This window comes from Sylvia atricapilla, chromosome 2 (genome assembly GCF_009819655.1).
Source record: "Sylvia atricapilla isolate bSylAtr1 chromosome 2, bSylAtr1.pri, whole genome shotgun sequence".
NCBI classification, from domain to species: Eukaryota; Metazoa; Chordata; class Aves; order Passeriformes; family Sylviidae; genus Sylvia; species Sylvia atricapilla.
The window spans coordinates 2,059,808-2,077,548 of record NC_089141.1 but is presented as its reverse complement, the minus strand read 5'-3'; the positions used below and the strand labels follow the sequence as shown (position 1 = coordinate 2,077,548).

At 43.4% G+C, this 17,741-nt stretch overlaps 1 protein-coding gene across 4 annotated transcripts in view; it reads right to left on the bottom strand.

Annotated features, from left to right (window-relative positions):
• APP (amyloid beta precursor protein) overlaps positions 1-11,458 on the bottom strand; it is a 180,186-nt gene extending 168,728 nt beyond the window's left edge. For 2 of the 4 annotated variants that reach the window (XM_066340654.1, XM_066340656.1), the window contains exon 1: positions 11,252-11,458. In XM_066340654.1, coding sequence (XP_066196751.1) covers positions 11,252-11,308 — 57 coding nt within the window. In that variant the 5' untranslated portion in view covers positions 11,309-11,458. The remainder of the gene's footprint in view (positions 1-11,251) is intronic. The other 2 variants (XM_066340652.1, XM_066340655.1) reach the window with 1 other exon arrangement.
• Between the last annotated feature and the right edge of the window lie 6,283 nt (positions 11,459-17,741).

The following is a 17,741-nucleotide window of genomic DNA, read 5'->3' as shown; positions in this document are numbered from 1 at the left end:
ATTTAACTTGCAGATTTCTCTGGAACTATTCTCTGGAATTAAAAAGCAGTAAATAATGGATAAACAAAGCCTGTGCTCCAGCTGAAACACAGTATTCCCCAGAGGCTGCTGTGGCCTTGTACACCAGCCTTAGCTGTCACAGGAGCTATTGTGCCTACCCACATTATTTAGTGATCTTCCTCACAAAGGTTTGTTTTTCTCTGCAGACTCAGTCATCTAAAAATGAGAATATAGGAGAATGCATTAAGTACTCCTTATTTGTTGGCAAAAACCAATTTCTTAAAAACTGTTTCTTTCCATCTTGAAAATTTCTGTTTTGAAGAGCCAAGGAGCAGAGCTGAATGTATGGGGCAAAGACAACCACAAGCAGATGCAAACTTACTCAGCACTACCCAAAGCATCCAGGATCTTTAGTTTTTTAACAGTCCTGCTAAAACAAAATCTTTAAAAGGTTCAAAAACCTGATCACTCACTCTTTATCACAATTCAACACCAAGGAGAAACACCTTCCAACTGTCTCCTTTATTAGCTCTTTATTGTATTTTTATCTGCGAAATCTCAAACGACAATAACCAGTTTTTCAAAGGAAACACTTGCTCACAACAGGCTTAAAAAAATAAAAGCATCAAGTTTAAGGCTTAATTATATTTTGATAGCACCACATCTCATATCCTGAAAACAACAAAATAATTTATGCTGTATTTGCAACCAGTCTTACTGTCTACAAAATATGGTATGACCAGACACCAGTGTGTTCCCCTTAGGGTGTGTGGTTAAGGCACTGGGAGTATTTGGAGTATTAGGTGTGAACAGAATTGAAATTCCATAACTAGAACAGAGAAATTTGATCAAACCTCTTCCACATTACAGGTTATTTTTACATTTCTCTGGTTTACAGCGATGACATCATCTTGTATTTACCTCGTTGCAAAATTAGTTCTGCAGTCTTCACATCTGAAGGCAAAAAAAAAAAAATCTATTTATCTTCTCCGTTTGCTCCAAGCCTGTACTGCCAAAAACATGTGCCCAGTTTTTTATCTGCAAAGCCTTCCAGACAGGATACTTGGCATGCCTTTCCTTGCCTGCTATTTCTTCTTTGAGGAAGCACATAAGGCACTTTCTAGAATCTTCATTTTGGATAAATTAGATTGTCCTTCTCACCTGGCTTTACCTCCAGAGCTGGAATTAATTTTTTTTTGTTTTAAAATTACTTCTGTCCATCAGAGACTGGCTGCCTCAGCTCTCATTTCCCTATGCCCTTCCCAGAGGATACCCTACTCTCAACACAGGCTCCAGGCCCCAACATCCCACTTAAAAAGGAGGTGTCACTTGACTGATCAGTGTCACACACCAGTTTTACAGCAACAACAGAAAACTCAAGGCTTCCATCCACTACTCTCGAGCCTCACAAGTCAACAGCACTTCATAAGTCACATCTTCTCTCTCTGCTCATAAAAAGAACACATAACTTTCTGTAACTTCCGAGTTTTCTTTCAAGTGACAGTGTCGTGGTTTCTGCCAATTTCTGTTTCCCAAATTAGTGTAGTGGTTTGAGAGTCTATTAGAATTATTTACTCTCTTCTGCTGTTAGACAGGATTAGGAGAGAAGCAAAGCAGGCTCAAAGTTATAAGGGTACAAAGACAGGTTTTATTAACACAACTATAAGAGAGAAAAATTAAGAATCAGGATGAAACCTTCAAAACATTTCCCCTCCTCCCTACAACTGTTCACTTTCCTACTAACAACATCAAGAGACAAGACCTGGGATTTTCAGTCAGTTTCAATACTTTAAAATAGTCTTTTATCAGTTCTTAGGGAGAGGAGCCTCTCAGAAATGGAGACCTCAACACAAGAAACAGTTCTCTGGTGGCTCCCATGTCACAAACCTGCAGCCACCCAGAAACTCTGCAAACTGTCAAGTCCATCCCATTTGCATCTTTTCCCACACCTGCACTCATGGGCATATCAGATCTGTTAGGGTACAGTTTAAGGATGACTGTTCTAGTATAAAATGAAGGTCCTCTTCATATATCTCTAAAATCATCTTCATCTCAAGTAGGAGGTGTCTTCTTTTTCCCTGGGGCAGAAGGCTTCATATCTCTTTCCCTCTATCTTCCTATGTTCAAAATTCTCCATTAAATCACAGCTACATCAGCTCATGGTTATTGTTATAAAAAAACTAAACTAAAAAAAAAAAAAAAACCCAAACAAAACCAACAAAACAACCACAACAAAACACAGCCAAGAGGATTTCCCAGTATAGCCTCTGGGCTGTCTGGGGCACACAGGAGAGAGAGAAATTGCACAGAATTGCACCCTGCATTCTCAGGCTCTGCTTCCATCCCCTAGTTCATCTTCAAGACACCACAGCCATTTCTGGGCATAAAGATGATTAGGAAATAAAGGAGCATCATAAAATCACCCCAAGACAGCCGTGAATTAATTTAAAGGTGTTGGACAAAGCCTAACTCACATTTGACTATGTTTTTAGAAATAGTTTAGACTGATTTCAAAGGAAAGTGGTCCGATTTAATTTTACCCTGCTATTCATCAGCAATTACACTTCTCTCTCAGCTGTCCACTGGATTTTTTTTGCAAACACCTCCAGAAAAGCATCAATTCCTCTGACCTGAATTCCACAACAGGAGGCTGTCAGCTAAGAGATGTGACCACGACTAGGAAAAACACTGTGCACGTGGAAATGGAGAAACTGGCTTTTCAGATGCTATGGCTGGCTGGAGAAAAGAAAAAAAAAACCCTGACAACTTATATTACCACTATGAGAACAAAAGAAGACTATGCCAAAGGAAAAACAAATCTAAACAAAAGTGAAAGAAACTACCCAGTATTTAGGTCCCCCAAGAAGACTTAAAAATTCTCTCACTCACAAGTTTGTGTTTCTGGGCCTCTTATTTGGTCTTTCAGGCTAATTCCCCTCCTTATCCTTCTGCATAAAATTTAAATATTAAATTTTAATTTGGGGGTTTTTGTGTTTCATTTTGTCTTTTTTTTAAAATGAAGTAAAGCTGATATGCTCATGATAAATCTGGATGTTGGGATTACAGACAAATTGTCATCTGCAAATTGCTGGCAATCAAGCACTAGAAGAAGAGGAACACTGAAAGAAAGATAATTTGGAGTTCCAAAATTCTCAGTTTAAAAAGCCTGTTCTTAAACAACTTCAGCATCATCATCATCTTTTAAGACATAATGGAACTGAGGACAGAAGTGGCAAAAGAAAACAATAAAATCATGATGCTGCAAGCTATTTTATTCCACTTCATATTTTTATGAAGCTATATTTTTTTTCACTTCATATGCCACTTTATTATGTTTATTAAAAGCTCTTTCATTCCACGTCAGAATTAAAAGAACTGGGCAGAGGACAGACAAGGCACACACAGCAGAGCTGCAAAAGAGTATCAAACAGACTTCAAAACAAGCCAACAGCTTAATGCATGTGACAGGTCTAGATGCTCATTAATACTACGAATGCACAAATCCTTCACATTTCCATACTGGAAGCATTCAACAATTAGACAACCATCAATCAACATTTAGTACATTTTAAATTTAAAACAACTTTAAAGAAAAACAAAACACCAAAAATAATGAATGCTTTTTTAAAGCCACCACCTTTTCATTGCCTTGCATTTTCTTTCCTTCATCAGTTTACCTTCTCCTAATGATGTTGTCTTTTCCATTGTTTCCAGAAACAAATATGTACACAAGATATGGGATATATATACTAAAGAGAGGTTTTTCCAAGGAGAAAAAAACAAAAACAACTAGAAGCCATGACTTAGTTCGTGAGTTTTAAAAATTACTACTATGAAATCAAACCTTTACCAACAATACTTGAAAAATATCTACCTCCCCTTGTTTGCAGGTAGGGCATAGGCATCAAATAGCTCATTATATATATATATATATATATATATATATATATATATATATATATATATAGCATCATTCAAACATTTGAATGATGAGAAAGCAAAATGCAAAAATGCTATTAATTCAGGACTCTCTAGTTCAGATCCAAAACTGCAGCTACAAATAAATTTACATAACTAGGCACAGACAAGAGAACCAGTCAGCCAGCAGTCATTTGTCACAAAGCTGTATTATGGTATCTGACCAGGGAAAAAAAAAAAATCACCTCTTTTCAGAGACCATAATTTAGAGAAAAATCCATTTTACAGCGTTAAATCTTCAGAATCAGCAGTCTCTACTTTGTGCTGATAAGGTAAGAGAAGGTCTGCTGCAGGCACAAAGACAATGTGATAGCATGACAAGGAGACTGGAAACAACTCCAGAATCCTACCCAATTTCGATGTTTTTTAATCTGTGTGTCCATTGAACACTAATTCTAACTGTTAAAGGTGAATGAGGTAGCAGTTTTCACTTTCACCACGAGCTAACAGTATACTTCAACTCTATTAAAATCAATTAACTGCATTACCTAAATTTAAGCTGTATATGCATAAACTGCTGTTTCATAGTGCCAGAAACCTTGAAGTCCAGTATTAATACAGTTCCACAAAAATATAGGGAATTTCCCAACCTCCCCTCATCTTGAACACCTATTAAACATGTGTTTTCTTTGATTAATTCTAATTCCAAACAGGTTTTGTAAATCACACAAATTGACATACTGGATCATTGGTTGCTGTCTTGGGTTGCAAGGCAGGATGTAACCTGGGATATGTATTCTGTTATCATCTGCTGAAACTGGGTGGGGAGATGTTAATGGGCCAGCTGTTAAAACCATGTGGGGCAGTGTCCTTATCTCTTCCATGACCCATCCTCCCTCCAGAGGGACATCTTCTGTTAATGGGCCATTAAGGCCCACCACATGACTGATAAAAATTACATCATCCCACAGAGAGATGCTCTGCCCAGTGCGTCAGCCAAGCATTTCTACCTGGATAAAACCTGAGAATCAGAACACCAAGGCAGCCTGCTTTCCATTGCATTTCCCAGAGGAAGAGCAGACCCATCTTGCCACCACAGGACCATCTCTACTCCAACAAACCACATCTGTCACTTTGGGTGGACTTATTTGGACTGCTTCCAACAGCCTGACCAACAGGGTGTCAGGTAGTATTCTGACTCTGCCAGCGTTTGTAGAATTTTTTTTTTTGTTTGCTCGGTATTCTGTATTACTACATTTGTATTTCTAATATTCCTAGTACAGAACTGTTATTCCTATTCCCATATCTTTGCCTGAAAGCTCCCTTAATCGCAAAATTATAATAATTTGGAGGGAGGGGGTTTACATTCTCCATTCTAAGGGCAGCTCCAGCTTTCACCTCTCTTTCCAGACCGTAGCCTGCTCTGAAAAGGAATCACTTTTAAATGTTTTTACTAACAGGCACAACCAGTTTTGCCCCATTCTTGTCATAAGTTATTGCTGTGCTTGATAGATAGATAAGCTCTGCTCTGGGGAAATATGAGACCAGATGAAGAATACAGAATTCCTATCTGGATTAGCTCCAAATGGATCAGTGGGAATTGAGTGGAGTCATCCACCCCTGAATGAACTTCCTTGGAGATTTCTGCCTTCTTACAGTGCCTTGACACGAAGTTTTAACAACCAGATGCTCAAGAGGGGTGATACATGAAAAGAGTTTCATGCCCTCCTGCAAGTCAAAGGAGCAAGTCAAGCCAAGGCAAAGGAGCCAATACCTTAGCTAAATGTTATTCCACAAGCTGCAGTAAATGTGGTATTGGAGGTTGCTCTCTTCCCCAAACAAGCTGCCTGCTCTTTTTGATGGGGCAGCCCAACTGCTTGTGGCCAGTTTGCAAACTCAGGTCCTCTGAAATGTTTGCCAGAAGATGACCACCTACCAAAAACCATACAGCTGGCTCCTTTCAGCACAGCACAGAGTGTAAAACCAGCCTAGAGAGAGCACTTACCAACTGGTGGCCACTGGAGAAGCAGCTCTTTGCAGCCAGCTCCTGAGTGAGTTCATTTGCCAACCAGTAGTTAACTAACTACTGTCTGGAAAGAGCACTTAGACTGCAAAACCACAAATCACCCAGCTCATGAGCTCCTCTGTCTAAAGCTTGGCTGTCCCATGGTCTGTGGAATGCCATCGCTTGGCCAGAAGCTTTGTCTTTCAGAAAGCATCAATCTATACTTACTTTTTAATATTCAATCCCCAAGACTGGATGAAGGTCTCCTGAACTTGCTGGGAGGACTACCAAGAAAACAAAGCCCACTTTGGGCTTTCTAAGTCCCACTCCCCATATGAAGAAGTCAGAGCACTCAGAAAGCTGTTACACTGGGAGCTCCAGGAAAGAAACCAGCAACATCCACCACCTACTGTTCAGTCCTGTTTCTGTTAATCAATGCAGGACAAGAAACCTGAAGCACACAACCATATCACAGTGGTGTCTTTATGGTCAGTCCATTCTGTAAGGTTTTCCATCCTTCTAAAAAACATGACTTACTTGAACATCTTTACTTCCATGCTCCAAGAGGTGCTTGTCACTTAGAAAGCATGTTCTGCAAGCCACTGCACTAATTATAACCTTAGAGGGTACTGCCCCTTACCCTAATTTCCATCACATGAAATTTTTGGGTTGTAATTACTTGAATCATTGGTCTGCTAAAAACAGCAGAATTAAAACGATCCTGTATCGTCCATATAGCAAGGAGCTTGAGATGTGGCATTCATAGACACATACACATATATATATGCAAACATACTAATTTGCTGTATTTCAAATTGATCTCTTTGAAGAGAGGCCATTATCCACACCTATTTTGTTTCTCTTTTGTTCTAGGAGTAAATTCTCACATAGAAAGATAAAGATTTTTGGTGACTGGAGACATCTGGAGAGCTTTGGAATCTACACCAACATTTAATAATCAGGTAGCTTTCTAATGGATTTTCAGTCTAAATTAAGGAAAAACCCCTACATTTCAGAACCAGTATCACATTACAATCAAGGACAGAAAAGTGACTTACTTAGGGTATCACCAAAGAGAGCAAAAAATGTGTTTTTGAAACCTCAGCTACAGGTTGAAGGAGGGTTAAGAGAAGGTAGGCAGACTCCAGATCAGGTTGTGAGAATGAGGGCTAATCAGACTGCATTCATCCTCAAGCAAAGAACAGGTCTGAGTGAAAGTTTAACTTCTCTTAAGAGTCCTTTGACTCCAAATTATTCCAGGCTCGAGCTTGCTATCAGCATTCCTCAGCCTGGCAGCAACTGTTGTAAACTCTCATCGCAAGAGCACATTCTGAGAGCCAGCCAAGCTTACATAAAGTCCTTGTTCAGTATTTTTTCAATTTGCTTTCCTTTTAATCTTCTTATACCACAGGATTTTTTTTCAAAATCCCCAGAATTTAAATCCAATAAAACACAGCTCTAGACTTACTTTTTAACACCACACCAGACATCTCACCTAACGACTACAATGAACCTATTACAATATATAAACCAAATTACATTTTTATCAGCAGCAGTCTTCACCTCTTTGCTGGGTCAATGTAAGGAGGTATGTAAATGTCTGCTGGTTTAATACACTCTATGCACTAATAAGATACAGATGTATACATAGAGTAATGTTAAATGTAATACATTATATATGCAAATGTGTTCAAAGGTTAAATATATTTACCTACATTATTTTGATACATAATGTCTTCTAATGCATTACATGTATGCATACATGTATATACATATACGTGGATATTTGTCAAATATAATTTTTATTAATTAAACTGAAACACTATTTTTTTCAACTTCTGGTTATTGCACACCTTTTTTAGAGGGTGTCAAAATTACATCACTCAGAGGATTCAGGACTAAGGAGATCGATTAAGCCTAGAGAATTCCACCACAGGTGAACCAACCAAAGAGTGGATGGGGCAGGCTACTCAGAGAGGTGGCACAGATGGTGACACAGCTCTGTCCTTAGAGCTCCATTTTCAACTGCAGAAAGCCTGATGCAGCTCAGTCTGCTTTGAGCACAGGGTCAGACCAGAAACGAGCTTCAGGTGATGCCATCATCAACTTCTTGACCAAACCTCCACACCCAACAGCTTGTGTTAATTATTTTACTGAGTCACTAAAAAAAAAAAAATCATTCCACTCAGAGAAACAGCTGTCATTTTGTCAAGCAATTAGATGAAGTTACTATGCTCTTCAGCTATTTTGCTAAGCTTTGTTGTGGAAAAAACCTACTAATTAAAAGTAATTGTCATACCTTTTCTTCACAAAACTTATAAATCAAAGTGTTTATTATCCCTCACGGTCTATTAAACATATGTGGAGAGCAAGTCACGAAGAGCCAAAGCAGATCTATGCTTCTTGTGGGTTTGCCCTCTAATTCAGCATTAATCAATTAAAAATGGGTAAGAGAAATGGTTTACATCTGTCACACGAACAGCTCACGGGGAAAAAAGATTAAAAACATGAAGATCTTGTCAGCTTCCTCACGGTTTCATACATGTTTTGTGAAGAAGCACAACAGCTGATCTTAAATAAATAAAAGTGCAAAAGGAATCCGGCAACAAATGCAAACGTTTGCCAGAGAAATTTGGGAACAGAATGAACAGAAAGAGGAACTGAAAGTCTGTAACAGAAGCAAAGGCTTTGCTCCCCCTCCCACATTTAAAGGTCATTTCTTGAAAGACCTACTAGGAAATTAACAATAAAGAAACAAATATTTGGGAGCTTCTACTAAAAAACAAACAAAACCCGCCAAAATAAAACAATAACCTACAAAGCACTACATTACCCAGTTTAAAGAACACCAGTGTCAAGGAACATGTTTTTTGCCTTCTTTCTGAGGGCCAGGTTATGAAATACCAATATTTTAACCATTTCAATTGAGTCAGCAGGTAAATGAGCCTTGCTTAGAAACAGCCAGCTGAAGCAGGGAGCAAAAGAGGCATGGCAGAAACCTCAGTGTACTAATGACAGGAAATTATTTATAAACTGGGATCATTCACACAAATTCACAAGGATAGGTACTGTCTGCTGCATTTATCTACGAACACCAGACAATTACTGAAAAAGATTAAATGCAAAAATAGCTACTGCAGAATATGGCAGTTTCAGAAAGCATGACAGCTCTTAGCCAGTGGATTTCCCAAGCACAGTGAGTATGATTCACATCAGGGTCAGAAAGTAAAATGCTAAGCAACTACCAGGACATCACTATGGAATATTTCCCTTTAAGATGCTAAATCATTATTGACCTACCAGTAATTTTATGAAGTAATTCTTCATGTGTAAAATAGAGAGAATCTGTTTTGTTCCTGCTTTTTCTCTTCCTTACACCATTTCCCAAACCAAAAGTACACTACAAAGCAAAGTACAGATTCTCTGCTGCTTTCTAGAAAGCATTTGTTAAAATGACAGGAAAAACTTATTTCAGAAAAGAGATCTACAGAAAATCTAATTCGAACACAAAAAACCTCACCCTTTAGCATAAAAAGATAGCTTAAGAGCAGAATATGCATAATTTCTCTTATGAAATATTTTAGTGTTATAAAAACAAGTGGCTTGCTCAAAACATCAGCCTTACAGAACCAAGGCTGACAAACGCCTTATCACAAGACCACCAAATGTTAAAACCAACTGCACCATCAAACACAAAGAAAAGGGATAAATGCCAAGCCTCAAACATTCACATAGAATGATAGAAGGCAGAAACAAACATCAGTGTTCATTTCAGTAAATATTTCCAGACAGAGGATGTGTCAAAATTCTGGCCATCACTAAGGCAGACATCACTGCAGAGGTCTCTGAGTGCAGACATTCAGTCCTCCTGAACAGTTCTGCTGCAAAATCCATCTTTTCTTCCAGCACCTTTGCAGTGGCAACTCCTACACACCCATCCATAGGGCCACGGCTACAAGGACCCAGCAGAAAAGCCTATCCTTCTGTGCTCTATCTTGAAGCATGTTTTCAATCATAAAACCTATTTTTTTTACTGATTTTTTTTTACACACCCAAGGCTAACACTTCCTCTTATTACATTCAGACAATAAATGGTTGAAAAGAAGCTACTAAAACCCCAGCGAGAACTATAACTGGAAGCTTTAAACCTCCGAGCATCTGTAGAACTGTTCAGCTTGAACACATCCTGCTCAATGTCAGCAAGATTTGTCAGAGGCTGTGGCTGGCAGCTTTGGCTGCAGACACAGAGACACAGAGGGCTGCTGTGGAGCTGTCTCCTCCTCTCCATGGGATACTGGCTCCATCCCGGGAAGGGCACCTGAGACCCGCAAACCCGTGCCCTGGAGGGGAGACCGCGAGCATCCTTCTCTAGCATCTGCCAAATATACTGCCAGCCCTCGACCTCCCCAGGAGGAGGACAAAACCCGAACTCTCCAGGCCGGCGTATGGCAAGCAGAGAGCGAAGGAGACCAGAAGGTGACTCACCCCACCCACACCTTCTCCTCCGAGACCTGGCGTGGGGGGGAGAACCGTGCCACCGCCTCCGCTGGGCCCCGCGGCCGCCGCCAGCCCGGCCCGCAGGGACTGCGGCGCTCCCAGCCCCGCGGCCCCGCCGCACACACACACACACGCGGGGAGGGATCGGGCGGAGGAGCCGCCCCGGAGAAGGAAGGGAAGAGGGCGGGCAGGGGCGGCGGCGGAGGGGCGCGGGCTGCCGGCGCCTCCTCTCTGCTGCACTGCAGAGGCGCCATCTTCCCGCGCCTCAGCGCCGCCGGCCCCGAGCAGCGGGCACCGCCTTCCGCGGGGCCACTGCGCCAGGCGCCGGGAGCCCGGCCGCCGCCCCGCACACCTGCGCCACCCCCGCCCTGCCCATCGGGGACACCGCACGGCCCCGCAGCCCTCCCGGGGGACGCCCTGGCTGCTCGCCCCTAGCGCCATCGGGGGACGCTCAGGGGCCTGCGGCGTGCCCGCTGGTGGGGGAAGTTCCCCTTGCCGAGCCAAGCCCAAGGCACAGCCTGCCGTCCCTACACAGCGCTGCCCCCGGCTCGCTGCCGCAGCAGGCGGGCGGCGGCCGGAGTTAATGGGGCAGCACCCCGAGGCAGCGCAGGGAGCCGGAGATTTCCCGACGCCTCCGCCAGCCCCCGGCTCGCCGCGCTATTGTTGGGCGAAGGGAGAGCGGCGGTAGCTATGGCTGGAACAGCCCCGGGAAAGCGGCCCCGGCTCGCCCCGCCGAGGCCGAGCCCGCGCCGCGGGGGCGGCTGCGGACAAAGCTTCGGAGAAGCGGCAGACGGTGGCGGGGGAAAGCCCCGAGCCGCAGCTTCCTCTTACCTCGAGAGCCCGGGCGGCGCCGGCGGCCAGCAGCAGCACGGCGAAGTGGGACAGCATCGCGGCGGCCGGGAGCGGGGAGGGAGGAAGGAAGGAGGGGAAGGACGGCTGCCGTCAGGCGAGACGCGACGGAGTCCGACTGTAAATCCTCGAGGCCGCGCCGCTGCCGAAGGAAAACGCCTGATGCGCGGCGGCTCCGGGAGCGGCGCGGCGGGGCCGGTCAGCTGATGGGCCGGCCCGCCCCCGAGCGGGCGGCGCGGTGCCCGGCCTGCGGGGACCCCTGGCGGCGGCGCCGGGCGCTGCGGGCCCGCCTCGGGCCGGCCCGGCGCTTCCCTGCCTCCGCCGCTCCGGGAGCGCCTCCCGTCCCCTCCTCACCGCCGGCCCTTCCCTGCCTCCGCCGCTCCGGGAGCGCCTCCCGTCCCCTCCTCACCGCCGGCCCTTCCCTGCCTCCGCCGCTCCGGGAGCGCCTCCCGTCCCCTCCTCACCGCCGGCCCTTCCCTGCCTCCGCCGCTCCGGGAGCGCCTCCCGTCCCCTCCTCACCGCCGGCCCTTCCCTGCCTCCGCGGCTCTCGGAGCGCCTCCCGTCCCCTCCTCACCGCCGGCCCTTCCCTGCCTCCGCCGCTCCGGGAGCGCCTCCCGTCCCCTCCTCACCGATCGCCTTCCTCACCGATCGCCTTCCTCACCTTCCCGTGCGCCGCCCGCCTTTGCGGAGAGCGCGGCGCCTCCACGCGCGGTTTCCCCTCGCGGTCAGAAACGCGACGCCCGTCTTTGCAAAGGTGCTCACGAAAACGCCCGGATCTAAACGTGTTGTTGTGTGGTTTAGAGGGTATTTAGCGCGTTCTGCCGTTCCTGGCGAGGCGGCACACCAAGCCGGGATCTCCTGTTCCCGTCCAGGTGATGAGTCAGCAGAGCCGTTCACACAACGCCCCCCATACACCACCATTGATAGCTGAGATACGGAACATCGGGAGAGATGGGACCTTCGAACAAGGGAGAAATCAAATGAATATTCGGGACTTTGTCAAATGCCGTGAAATCAGGAGGCCAGTATAATCCCACCGTCTCACCCTCTGAACAGCGCTGTTATAATTGGTAGAGAAAACCTGTAAGAAAGTGAATATTTGGAGCTTTGTGTTGAAACAGCTGCTATTGCAGCCAAAGTTCAGCGTGACAGAGCCTGACCCATTCTGCCACTGATGTGCAAACTCTGTGGCAGAATTTCTGCTCCCATCGAGGCTCCCAAAACAAGCAACTGATAGACCCACCCTGTAAACAAGGACCTGCAGCCAGGCCATGTGAGGGGCAGCTGATGGAAAACTGGACCACAGGTCTGAGGAGCAGCAGCTGAAGGAACCTGGGGTGTTCAGCCTGAAAAGGAGAGTCTCAGAAGGGATTTTCTCTCTTTCTGTAACTACCTGACCAGAGGTTGCAGAGAGGTAGAGGTCACTCTCTTCCCCCCATCATAAGTGATAGGATAAGTGGAAATGGGCTCAAATTGCAACAGGGGAGATTAGGCTGCACCGAGCTGCCCAGAGAACTGATTTACTTATGAACCCTGGAGGTATTCAAAAGGTGCATTGCACTTTATGGACGCGGTTCAGTGATGGACTTGATTATCTTAGGGTTCTTTTCCAACCTAACTGATTCTGTGATATGATTCTACGATTCTACGACACGCCCGTGGTGTGTGGCTCACTACAGAAGCCCACAGTTGTGCACACTGCCCCTCTCACACTCCCCTTGGAGTCAGAACTGCAATCTGCTGAGACTCTTGGCCAAAGTTATGTCCAGATGTGGAAGGATGCTTTGCAGATGAGAGGAACCCAGGCTGCCTGTCAGTGGGCCACAACATCCAGTGAGAGACCAAAGTGCTATAGCATTTCAGGCCTTAGAAGACTGTTCTCATACAAGCTCATGAACTGGCAATGTATGGAGGCTTCTGGGGAATTTCTTGAGTCACACTTGATGAATTTAACGGGTCTCTGACAGGCAGATAACAGCTGAGCTTCTGAAACACACCAGTGATACAACTGTACATTGAAATTAGTTAAACAGTAACAATGGCAGGCTTAGCTGTCATAATTTAACACTGTTTTCTGCTTTTTAGGCTAATGATCACGTGGCTTTGAGGGGTTAGAAAGGATTTGCTGTGCAGATTTTCTAACTAGTTGGCTTCTAAATTCAGACATTGGGAAAACATCTCCATGGCTGCCAATAAGCAACATCCTGTTAAAGCTTATAGAGGTCATTCAAAAACAATTCTTCCCTGAAACAATGGAGGCAATCACAAGGAAGCTCTTTGCAAGTTTCTGGGGAAATAAAAAATAAAAAAAAAAAGGAGGGATGGATGGAAAACTAAAATAGCTTCATGTAGCCCTTTTATTTTAGGTTGGCTCAGTACCTCTTTGCAATCCCTTGTTTTGAAATCAAAGACTATTTCAGCTGCTGCTTCTCTGGATCAGCCAAGCCTGCTATTTTTGTCATAGTGGGAGTGCAAGAAGGCTGGAGGTTCCTTTTGCCTATGGCTAGGAGTGGGGTAGACCCATGGGATTGCACATCTTCAAGGAAAGCAGGAAACTGGAAATACTCCAGTGAAAAGATGGGGAAAAATCAAAGGTACTAGACCTCTGTGAAATAGGTATTTCCATTTACAGCCACTAAACACTAGTGGCAATATCCAAAATACAGAGACAATGTTGGCTTTACATTTCATGAAGTTACACCCTGAAAGGTCATAGCTAAAGACACTTTTTGAAAGCGGTTCACAAGGTCTACAAAACTTGGAGATGACCTGCTGATAGAGAAAATAACAGATTGTGTCCTATTTTCCACTCTTTATCATCTTTCAGGATCTGTACAGAAGGTCCACTACACTTTTTCCTTTCTTTCTCTACTTGTCATCTTAGTATAGAAATATATTCTTACCAGACCTCAGAAGCTGTCACAGCTGGAGTGAACAAAGCCCACTACTCCCTCACAGCAGGGTGAACCATGGAAATCACCTTCCTGAAGAAGAAGGCAGCACAGGTTGGATCACAAAATCATAGGGCTTACATTCAAATTTAATATCATGCAAACAGTTCCAAACTATACCCAGATGTGATTTTGTCAGATTTAAACTGCTGAGCTTTTTTATTCAGTCTTAATGCGGTAGCTTTCCAGTGATGAGCAAACAAGCATGTCATGTTTCATTTTTTGGCCACTTCTGTGCTCTGCCTATTTTTTTTTTTTTTTTTTTTTTTACGAATCATGTCTTATATTATTTTACAGCCTGGTCATTTTAATATGTTATGTATATGCCAGCATTGTTAAGCCATTCCATTTGCCATTGAATACTCATGGAGCAAGTAGACCTTAACCACAAATTCTGATACTACACTACAATAGGTAATAAACCATTTCAGCTGCTTCATAACCTAATGAATTATAGAACAGATCTTGTCTGTGATTTCTGAAGGGAGACTGTGGCAGGGACACAATTGTGGCAGGGACACAATTACAACGATGCCAGATATCTGTGAATATGTACAAGTGGTTCTATATAATTCCTGTCACTTACCCATGTTCACTAAATTTCTGATGCCAGAGGCTTGTTTCATTCACACCAACAAAATAGAAGTTATTACTGCATTTGTCAGCTTTTTTTTTTTCTTGTATGAGAAATACTTCCTCAGGTTCTTTCAGTGCTGCAGCTAGTGCTTTCATGGAGACAATTTCTCCATTTGTTCTCATCTCTGAGACAAGGGCTCCAAGTTGGCAAACTTGATTTTTGGTCCAGACTTCAATGCTGACTCACTGTCTCCTGAAGTTGCTTCACTTCAGTCCTCTCCATTTTCTTCACAGGAGATAATATTGTGTGCCTGCTTTTTTGATAATGTATGGAACAGATCAAAGCATTAGAGTTAGTATTTCTGAATGAACCTATGGAAGCTAAAGACTCAGATCCCTACTGAGCTGACTGTATTAGTCCCAGTTAAGGAGTTTCTCTGTGCTCTGAAAACTAGTACAGCATAAATTACTGTGCTGGTTTGAAAGTAAACCAGAGGGAATAATTAACCCCACACAATTACGTTGGGAGAGATTTCGGGTTGGAGTTACAATTTAACAGAGAAATTACAATAAATGCAATGATACACTGAAACTGGCTTAAACCCACAAAGGCAGAGTAAACCTGGCACCCTGTTGGTCACAGTGGTGGTCGCAGTCCTATCAAGTGATGGTTGCAGTTGAATGCAGCAGTCCTGTGAAAGTCCTGGTCTTCCTCTCCATCCAGTGGTGGTGCTGATGGTGTCCCAAGTCCCTAATTATATAAGATCCGGCTCAGGTGGAATGTTCAGTACCTCCCCCAGGGCAGGGAACTTTACAATGGAATGATGTCATGCTGTGAGTGATAGGAGATTTTTGTGACTTCTTGATGGTCTAAGTCTTTAGTGCTGCCATTATTTAGTGTTGAACCATTATGGCTTATTAGCAGAGGTGACCCCCTCAGGATGGCTGAGTCACTAGTGAAGAAACACTTCCCTGCCTCGAAGGGTCTGCCTCTTATTTAACACCCAGCTTGTAGCCTGAGGGGTCAGATATGCACTGGGCTGCTACTGCAAACCACCAAACATTAACAGTTTGTCAGAAATGGCATAGCAGCACACAGTTTGGTTACACCCCACATTGACACTCTCCTTCTGTAATGCAGGACAATGACCAAATTTATTTCAGACAGCTCCAGGAGGAATTTGTATTTTCAAACGTACAAGATGAATTTTAATGGAAAACCTTTTGGGTTTATGCTACAACTTGAGCCACTGCAGATATAACTAATCTGTTCACTTTCATGGAAGTGTCCTCTAGAGACACTTTCTTCATTTGGAGTCAGCCTGCAGCCCTGAGAAAAAGGCTGTCTAAATATTAATCCAAAATACAAAAAGAGAGATTGTACCTAATCACCCCTACACAAGTATGTGCTGATAGCCACAACAATGGGTGCAGATATGATTTAAAATAGTGAAAACAGTGAGCAGGTCGTTGTCTGAATTCTGCAAAGCATCATTAACTTTGACTTTTACAGATGCAGTACACAGTTAAGCAGCCAGTAGCCACAGAGACTTTCTCAAATGCAAATAATTTGTTCTCCATAGCACAGTAGTAGTATTAGGCATTGATGATATCTGCTGGAGCAGGTATATAATACAAATGGCAGAGCAAAGTGAATAATGGAATCACAGTCCAAACTCCCAGGCATGTTCAGCCAAGGAAATGAAATGGAAATGTGATCAACACTAATTGCTCCAATGATTAGGATGTGAATATACATGGACATCACTCCATATCAAATAAATATGGTGCTATTCTGGCTTCTCCCTTTGTTGACATAAGCTATTGTGCTTGCTGATGGTGTCAATAAAGGGCAAATCTTTAGGATATCTGCTTCTTAATTTTATTCTATACTCCTCATTTTGTTTACCTAATTACTACATAATGCAAATATTCTTAGCAGAATCAGAGTTTAATATCTATTCCTTTTTTTTTTTCCCACACTGCATGCCCTGAATTTTCCTAGATATTTTTGGCCTCATGCTTGTGTGGTTTATTTACTAGTAAAGTACTGCAGGTGCAGGCTTTCTGCAGCTGTTTTAACTCACCATCCTATATGCAAACCACTCAATACTAACATGCTTCTCCCCAAAAAATAAAAAAGCCACCCTGCAAGTAAACCAAGCCAAAATTTCTTTTCAAGCAACTCATGTTTGGCATTGATTACAAAACAATTAGCATTTCTGAATGATTAAAGCGAATCTTTGAGGCCACCTAACTCCACAGGAGCCCCAGAGTAAATGACACTTGGCCATTTGCTCCCCTCTAACTGAAAGTTATGATATACTTTTTTGCATTTGCAGTTAGATAGTTATAGGAGATAGTTATGGTCCTCTCAGCATCTTTTCAGCAGCCCGTTCTACTGTTCTACTGTGATAAAAAATAACATTGCAGTTTGTGGTGTGAATATCCCAAATCAGTAACACTTAACAAAGATAAATGCAACCAACCAGATGATTTTGCTTTCTCTCAAGATCTGAGTGCACTTGTGAGCTTTTTAAATACTATTTAAAAGCCGTTAAGTAAATGGGGTTTTTTAATGTCAAAGATTTATTTCATTATTGTGTTCCCTCCTGTGCTTCCACAATACTTTATCCAACTCTCCAGAGACACAGCTCTCAAGGTTTGTCCAGGTTCCCTCCAGGAGATTTAGCTCTTAAGAGCTTTGCTCAGAGCTGTCCTGCTGCCTGTCATCTGTCCTGCCCAGCCCCAAACTGGGAATCCACACACTTTCCTCTCAGATTTTAGACTCTTATCTTTAGACACTTTCATAGTCTGAGATAGAACCTGTTCATACACATCTGATTTCCCTGATAGATTTTGTACCAGAGAAGAAGGCAGCCAATAAATTAACCAACTCTACTTGGAAGTTGTGAAGTTATTAAAGAAAATCTTGATATTTTTGA